This window comes from Lissotriton helveticus, chromosome 1_1 (assembly GCF_964261635.1).
Source record: "Lissotriton helveticus chromosome 1_1, aLisHel1.1, whole genome shotgun sequence".
In the NCBI taxonomy this organism is placed as follows: domain Eukaryota; kingdom Metazoa; phylum Chordata; class Amphibia; order Caudata; family Salamandridae; genus Lissotriton; species Lissotriton helveticus.
Genome location: NC_136057.1, coordinates 1,748,129,382 through 1,748,138,489, shown reverse-complemented (window position 1 = coordinate 1,748,138,489; position 9,108 = coordinate 1,748,129,382). Strand labels below are relative to the sequence as shown.

The window sequence follows — 9,108 nt, the reverse complement described above, 5'->3', positions numbered from 1 at the left end:
TCTAGTTTGTGCATTCAGACAAATCCAAGATTACCTTAGAATTCACACACCACATTTACCAATGCCTCTGGGCTTGTGGTATACCTTAAGAGTACCATCTGCCTTCATGAAAACCAAGATATATCACCTTACAGGTAAAAATAACCTCAGTGTTATCCCCAAACAAGATAGCTGCCATACTATGTACTGACCATCACAACTACTGCCTCCGAGAAGGTAAAGGCCCTCCTTTTATTCAGTAAATCGTGGCACTTTTTCTTTTATTAGACACAAACCACAGTCATCAGTAAGAAATATTTAGAAATGACAAAAAAAAGGAGAAAAAAGGCGACTGGACTGCCGGCATACAGTGTGTCCAACGCTGGCTGCTGTTGTTAAATGTCTTTTTAACACTGAACTTTATCCGATTCGTTGAGTCATATTTTTCATATTTGTATGTTTTTTTTATTTCCTCCCGAACACAAGCAAAATTGAGCTGGGAATTGTCTGCTTCTTCTAAAGACAGCAAGAGCGAGGGGCATCAGTTTGTTTACGGCATGGTTCCATGGTGATGGCCACACCCACCCCGCTACGGCCAGAAGTCATGTGTGTCACTTCGGTCCATGTGTCACTGGCCGGGTCATAGCATTCCACGCTGTCCAGGAAGTTGTGCCCATCATATCCACCTGAAAATAACAGAATCCCTTGGTTAATACTAAGCAACTGTTTAAGTTTAATGTACATGATTTAGAAATGATTCGGGGTATGGGATTAGGGGTCCAACTACAGTTTTAACAAATAATTTTTAATGATGTGGTGTGAAAAGTAGCCCACTAGTAACCTGTAGAAAGGGAAACAAGGAAAAAGATAACAATGGAAAATAATTAAATAGCACACAATAGAAAAGAAAATAGCACACAATAGAAAAGAAAACATGTATAGCAATGGGCTTGTAGTGCAGCAGTCAGATGCTGTGCACACTCTGCTCATCTTGTGTTCGTCGCAGACATTGCAAATTGTTAGGTTTCATTTTCAAGGTGCCTTGTGATACCACCCCTGAACCCCACAATGCACCACGACAAAGGCTCCACATTGTACTGTATTTTTTCAGCTGTGGGTAAGAGCGTGTATATGGAATGATTTGAAGCTACAAAATGTCTGCGCTGGTAGAGCAGTATGTGTTTAATACGATGGTGATTGTTAAACGTCAAAACATGAGCTCACAGTTGGAGAGGTGGGAGGGCACGTGAATCTACAGAACTACAACTTGCAAACCGATTGTTATAGTTAGGTAATATTTTCTGTTAGCAGCATGTGGTGCTGTAGATAACATGCTGTGCATAGATTGAAAAGTAGTACCCCTACTCTTAAGGCGGTGTCTTGCAAGCAGCGATGGAAGTCATTTGAAACAAAGTTTCAAGTACAATTTGTCCGACTTGGCCTTCTTGTTTGGTTGTACTGTTTGGGGAATGTGTGGATGTTACACCACATCACGGCTTTACAGACATACTTGAATGAGATGTTGCCTAGGAAAACAACAGTGGGTGCCTTTTAGCGGAGCTGAATGTACCATAGACACAGATTGTAGTGTTTGCTTTTAAACCATTTGGCAAGCCTTAAAATAAAATAGGGTTTACCCAGGCGAGGCTGGCCAAATGCGACAGAGTGCTACTTGGCCTTTCTGAACAATTTTTTTTTAACATCCATACAGGCTCTTTTGACATCCAAAGTTTGTAAGACCCCAATACACAACCAACTGTGTTTGAAGGAAAAAGGAAGGACAATCTATAATCTGAATGAAATGGAAAAGTGAAATGACCTTTGGCAGTAATCAAGGGTGTAGTCTGATGACCACTCCAACCTTTGTGCACCTGGAGAAGTATCTCCTCCTTTGTTAATACTTGCAGCTCAATTACCCCGTGGAGGAAAGTGGTTGCAATGAGAAAGAAATTAGTTGCTTACCTGTAACTTCAGTTCCTCAGCAATGGTATCATTGCATGAATCACTCCGATTCGCCAGGCTGGGAATTCTCTGTAACCTTAAAACGCCGGAACTAGTCTAAAAATGCCTATTGACCTCAACAAAAGAGTTTGTTTAGTAGCACATCCACTTAATTTGAAGCAACCTGGACTTCAGACAGTGAGGTGGAAGTACCGAGAGGAAGGGAGGGTCGCATGTGAGAATATATGAAAGAGATCAACTCTGGAGAACTGGAGTTACAGGCAAGTAACTAATTTCTTCTCTAGCATTGAATCTTTCATATATTCACATGCTTGAATCACAACAGTACTGACAGCTACAAAACAAAGTGATGTGTGAGATGCTTGAATTAATTTCAGCTACTGGCAATTACTTTGGGCCACATCCCAGTCCATAGTTTTTTGCTGATATGCCACTCAGATAAGACCCAGCCATATGCAAATCAGCCTTGATACTGCAGCAATAGGACCACTCCAGCCGGAACCGCCAAGCCAGGTCCTTTCTAAACTGGAACAGAAGCAACCTAAGACCGGTTTCGCCCTAACTGGGGCTTGTCAGTCTGCTGTAGGTGGGTTACAGTAGCACAGTGAGCATTGGACAAAATCTAGTATAGGTAGAACCTCTCTCTCTCTCTCTCTCTCTCTCTCTCTCTCCTCTCTCTCTCCTCTCTCTCTCCTCTCTCTCTCCTCTCTCTCTCCTCTCTCTCTCCTCTCTCTCTCCTCTCTCTCTCCTCTCTCTCTCCTCTCTCTCTTTACGTGGTTGTTCTTTAAAGTCATATAGGAAGCAACTGCTGCTCCACAGGGATCATTGGAAGGTTGAATTTTTTTTGCCCACCTTTTCCCACCAGTGCATGGAAACAGACTATGTCCTCCAAAGAATTTGGGTGTAGGGCGGAACTGCCATCTTCATTAGGTATGACTCAATTATCCCACTCCTCGGCATCTTCATCGCCCTCCTACTTTACTTCTGAATAGGTTGGACTGGAAGCCTCCTCAGCTCCCAAATCCTTAGTAGTGGATGGTGCATGCCCTTATTTGGAGGTTGGTCTGGTGGAGATGGCTTAGGACGTGCTGGAGGGGGTAGCAGAGATGGTGGCAGAAGTGGGGGGACATGGACTGCCCGACAGGCTGCTAAGTAGTCTTTGAAAGATATTTATAATCTCTTCCACTGTTAAAATGAGGGAGGCAAATAAAACATCTCGGATTCTACAAAATCATGACAAGGGTTACAGGGTCGATAAGGATAATCGACTATGAAAGTCTGTGTTTGGGAAACAAACCCTGATAAGCGTCCTCTGTAGGAAGCTGGCTCTATATATACTATACCAAAATGAGGTATAGTGTGCACAGAGTCCAGTGGAACCCCAAGGGTAGGCCGAGGTAAAAGTAGATACACTACCACACATATAGAGTAAGGTGCTAAGTGAGCACTAAGGCTTTGCCAGAGGGTAGTGTTAAGCATTTGTTGTACACACTCAATCAGCAAATGATTTCACACACTCAAAGACTGAACTCAGACCAATTTTGTTTGTATAAAAATATTCTTAAGTTATTTTATTTCTAAAAACAAGCCAAGCCTGGCATAGGTAAGTGAAATAAATGCTTTGAAAAATCTTATGCAGTGTTTACAATTGAATGCAGGTTCAAATGCAGTTTGGATTAATACAGGTAAGTCAAAATATCGAAATTACTGTTCAGATTACTTTTTAGATTACCTTTCTACTCAGTATGATATGCCTAGATATCACACTGGGACATTTTCCAGAGAAAAGGTAAGTAAAATCAGTTTTGCGCAGTTGTAGTTTTTCAGGTTTCCCTACAAATCAACTTGGCGCAGATAGAAACAGTCAATGTATTCATATAGAGAGAAATTAAGTTATCGGTTACGAGGAAAGTACTCGGTCTTTGGGGTTGAGTTTATGGGGTTAGAAGAAGGGTCAAGGATGCACTCTCAAAACACCCTCAGTGGCACTAAGGGGGGGGGGGGCGGTTGCAGAGTGCTAAGGCCAAATGTTATCCCATGGGGGATAGGAGGCCCTCGGTTGGTGGCTGGTTACGAGCAGGCCATTGGGTTGTGGGAGCAAAGCTCCTGGTATTAGGCTCAGGGCAAATGGGGATCCTGTTTAGCACACAAAGTGCACTTGCTGCGGCGCAGGGGCAGCTGGGTGTAGGAAGCTGGTTTGGGGTCAGATGCCCTGTTGATTTCAAAGGGGATTCTCCAGTTTCAACAAAGACTGCAGTCGCAGGACGAAAACCTTCTGGAGGTTACCACAGGTTGGAGAGGTAAGTTGAGATGCCTGGGGATGCTGGGACAGCGTTGGTTGGACCACCCAAGGCCATGGGACTTCACTTGCAGGGGGGCTTTTAAATGTTGGGTTTTCCTTTAAAGCTCCAGTCGCGGTCATGGGGATCCTCTAGAAAGAGGCTGCAGGCATCACTGGGAGATTCGAGGCAAGTCAGAGATCACCATATCTCGGGTCAGAATTGCCGGGGAGACCTCCTCATGGTGTTGGGCCACTCTAACTAGGGCCGTGGGCGTTGGGTGCAGACTCGCGGATGTGTGAATTGTGTGTAAAGGTACAGGGCCTCTAACGGTGGTACAATAAGTGCTGCAGCCGTTAGGGGCCTTCCCTAGCCCCAGTGCCCTTGGTACCTGTGGTACCATTTACAAGGGGCTACCCTGTGGCCAAAGAGTGTCAATTGGGTAGGCCCTGTGTACCTGTATGGCAGGAGCCCAGGGCACACTCAGTCAAAGTACATTTGCAAAAGGTGGGGGCAACCATGCAAAAACAGGGCATTTTCTTACATCCTCAAATTCCATGATGCTGTGGACATCCAACTGCATAGGATTATAAGCAGTCTTTGAAACATATTGGTTGGCAAGGTTATCCTCAAAGTCAGAGACCAGAATTTCTGCATGAAGGCTTGCTGTCACTTGAATAGAAAAAAAGTGACTAGCGTGGAAAAAACTAATTACTGATGCAGTTGATGTCAGTGAGCTAAGACATTCTTGGCGTCATAGATGATGATCTTGACTCCAAAGGGACTGTTGTCTTCGATGGAGGTCTTGAAGGCGGTGCTGTTGAGGCCAGGGTCGCTGGTAGTAGAGTGTGTCAACAAGGAACTGGTAGTCGATGGTGTTGAAGTCTACAATGGTATCTTCATGGATGCAGACACCACAGGAGACCATGGAAGTGTCATCGACAACAGTGGATTTTTCTATGACATTGAAGTCACCAACAGACACTGAATGTCAGCGAGGATGTGCAGAGAACTTGGATTTTTTCACAGGCTGATGCTCATCGTGTTTGGGGCATTTTCTGAGGGTACTCAAGTTTTTTGTCTGTGGAGATGGCTGCAGGTAATTTAGGATGCTAAAGTTCAGCTAGGGGCAATTAATATATTTCCTTTTTGTGCCGCCTTTCTTAGAAGTGCTTGGAAGATAACATTTCAAAGAATCATCTCCCTTAGTAGAAGGATATTTTTCTTTTCCAGTAAATAGATGGCTAACCTCCTCTCTTCTCTATCCTTTAAGATTTCTGAAGAAAAGGTTCTACAAATGTTACAGCGCAAAAGCTTATGCATTGGATAAACACAATAAATACACTGCTCATGTGTGTCATAAGTGAAGATTTTCTTCAGACCACAAATCAAATTTTGCAGAGAGTTTTTCTCTCTTTCGGCCATGGTGACAAATGAAGGGTCTCCCTGGCTCAGAAAAAAAGGAATTTCCCTTAAAAACAAAATTACAGTACTCGGAAGGTTGGGCTGGTTCAATTCCAGGGTAGACCAGAAATAACCTCAGGATAAGGTCACTGAGCGGTTAGAGCACAGCTCTTCTTGGGGCTCCCTTACACATGATGTGTAGTAGAAATCGAGTTCTAGTGCTCTTTAAAGATTGTAGAGAGCTGGCATCTTCCTCTCATTAGCTGACGTTTGAGTTGCTTCAAATGACGTGGACGTGCTACTAAACAAACACTGCTGAGGTCTATCTATTTTAAACACTGTTTACATCCATTTAAGATCACCTGGTATTCCCTGTCTGACGATGGGGAACAATTCAATCATGTGAATATATGAACGATTTAGAAGGCCACTCTTCAAGAAATGAACTACAGTGGACAAGAGCATAGCAATTCAATGGGAGGCCCCATATGCAGTATAACAACATTGTTTAAGCCCTATGAAGGCACTAGTGGGTTTGGAGGAGGGAGAATCTCTTTAAAGGCCTTATTTTAAAGATTGACTGGTGTTCTTCAGTTTGTAGGCAAGTCTCAACAGCACCTAGGTGTATTCTTATGGAAAGGTATGCTACTCATGCCTTTTATATGTGCTTTAAATAACCATTTGGAATACTACCCCCTCGCCAGTTCTGGCGACGGGGGTAGCATTCCACCCTTCTAGAGGGACACGACATGTACATAACCTGAAACCCGGGTAAAGTTAAACATGAGCCTCAGCATCACAAAATGGATGCTGCCACCACAGACACAAGTCTGACCTCCTGCTGCTGGGAGTCCTTCCAGCGAGGGCGGCTTGGACAAAGGGTTTCCTGCCTTGGGAGGTGCTAGCACCACCCCAGACAGGGTTTTGTGTATTGGATAGGACAGGGCTGAATAGAATCAGACATGCCTGGGGCACACAAGGTGTCCCTGTGCATATGCCAGTTCAAACCGGTGCTGGGGCTCTCCAGCCCCAGTCCTGGCGCGAAACTGGACAAAGGAAAGGGGGTGTAACCACCCCCCTTCCTGGTCCCACCCAGAGGAGGGACCTAGCAGGTAATCCGGCCCCTAGATTTGGAATAAGAGTAGGAGCTGTGTCCCAAGACTTCAGATCATCCTGAACTCGACTTGAAACTAAGAAGAAGACTGGACTTCGACATTCTGCTGCACAGAAGACTGAAGAGACTCCCTTGTGGCCAAGGAGTGACCAACCTGTGAATACACGCACCAACCAGCAACTCGACGTCTGCTTTGCCGCCGCCTCCTGCCGGAGCCGGAGCCGGAGCCCAGAGCCCGACAAGACCCAGACTCCCAGACATCTCAGAGCCCGATCTACAGTCCCTGCAAAGAAGGGACCCGTGGAGGCACCGAGAGACGTGGGACCGGACGTCTCGGAAGACCCTCGAAAAGCTGACTGCACAGCACCTGAGGCACCCTCGACGCTGTGCTTTGGGGTTTGAGAAGCCCCAACCCCGAGCAGCATTTGCACCGAAGATCAGCCCACCAGCATCTCCACGATCTGCGTGGGCCCCTTTTGCACTTTGCCACTCGACGCGCCATCCCGGTCACTTGCCACGCGGCTAGTGGCCATCTTGGCGACGAAAACTACGACTTGCACCGCTGGTCTGGCTGCTCCAGACTGGCCCTTGCTCCCCTGAAAAGGAGCACCCGCTCTGACCTTGCTGGTCCGAGTGTTAAGCTTTTTCCACTTCCTGCGTGGCTTGCATTAGCCAAGGCCTGTTTGCTCCAATCAAGTTGCAGACACCGCCATCAGCTAGAGCCTTCGTGGGACAGCTCGTGATCGACTCCTGGACGTCCTTGACCTCTTCGTGTCCACGTGGCTGCGGAGACAAGCTGCACCTCTTCACCTGTTTGCACCCGACATTGCCTGGTTCCATCCTGGTTCCACGGTAGTCACTGGCTAGTGACTTTGAACATTGTCCCCTCTGATTTCAGGTCTTCACCTCTTCAGATCCACCCTTGGATCCACCGGAACTCTCCTCAACGACCCGCCTGCAGCATCTTCAGCTCCAAGCACCATCGACCTGCGTGACGAAACCCGACACAACTTCGCACCTGTGCACCCGCTTCCTGTGGGTGAGGTAACTCAGCAACGCCGGTGTTCCCACACTGGTATACACCTCTAGTGCCTGTGTCTAAAGTTTTATCCTTGTAGGTCCATCGGAAGGTTCCTAAAACACTAACTTTGTAACTTTTACGCACCATTGACTTAACATTGGTGCATGCGTGCACTTTGAGCACTGCACCCGAGTCCCGCGGGCCTTTCCCGACTTCATCACTGTTATTGCCGAACAGCTCCAGCGATTCCCCGGGCCCTAGGCCTCTTTCCTTTCCCCATAGTGATTCTTATACCACTATTTTAGTATATGGTTTAGGTGGCCCCTAGGGCTCATCCATATTGTGCAACTTTTGTATATTTAAACTGTGTTTTGTTTTAACGCATTTGCTTCTGTGCTCATAAAGAGTATAGGGGATATTTGTAGAAATAAATCTATATATATTTTCAATATATATCTGTGTGGTGTCCTTTCATTTGGTATTCAAGGGGATTGTGTATGGTAAAACAGCTTGCTTCACATGCCTTTACAGAGTTTAGCCTAAGACTGCTTTGTCCACGCTACTAGGATAGCTGGTCTATAAAGGTTGACTTACAACCAATCATCATAAGGGTTGCTTGGCATGGTACACGGTGATCACTAGAAGTAGTGAGCATCATATACCAGGCCAACTTCTCACAGACTTGTTGCAAATGAGTCTGTGAAACACTCACAGTAGCCCCAGCAGCTGAACTCCCATTAGTTCCCATATACTGATATGCAAGTGTCTTCGCTGCATGAACCATTGGCCCTCAATTGTGAGCTGCCTTGTGTGTAGTTCCCACCACATGAGAACGGAGTTTGTGTTGATGGCACCAGTGACTCCGGTCGTGTACCGACCCACCCAACAGGCTCTTGTTGCTCATCCGTAGTAGTCTGTGCTTGAACATTGGGCTCCACCAACACTAGATATTTCAACATTCCAGTCACTTAGAACTATTGCCTCACAAAGCACTTCTTAAGGATGTCATGTACACCTGGACGTTCAGGTCTAGGGCAACACAAGATGCCATCATTTGCAACAGTTTAATTGTCATTGTCAGAGGATGCAATGCCAGGTAAAGTAGAAATAGCCTTTCAAATGCCATCTCCCTCTCATTGCTGGAGTAGGCTTTACAGGTCTGTGTATATATTATGGCTCCCAAGAACAGCGGTCTGTTCGATGCAGTGAGATTTTTTTGCCACTGACAGTGAATCCCAAAGCGTAGAGGAGTGAAATGACTCGTTGAGTATGAGCGAGGCAATGCACTCCGCTCCTGACCTTAACCCGCCAAGACTTGAATGCCGGTGCACCGAAGATGCACTGGCACC

The 9,108-nt window shown here is 46.0% G+C and overlaps 1 protein-coding gene across 1 annotated transcript in view; it reads right to left on the bottom strand.

Moving 5' to 3' along the window:
- Nucleotides 1-203: 203 nt before the first annotated feature.
- KEAP1 (kelch like ECH associated protein 1) overlaps nucleotides 204-9,108 on the bottom strand; it is a 172,960-nt gene continuing 164,055 nt past the window's right edge. The window contains exon 6 of the mRNA XM_078639990.1: nucleotides 204-665. Within this exon, the coding sequence (XP_078496116.1) occupies nucleotides 496-665 (170 nt within the window). The 3' untranslated portion in view covers nucleotides 204-495. The remainder of the gene's footprint in view (nucleotides 666-9,108) is intronic.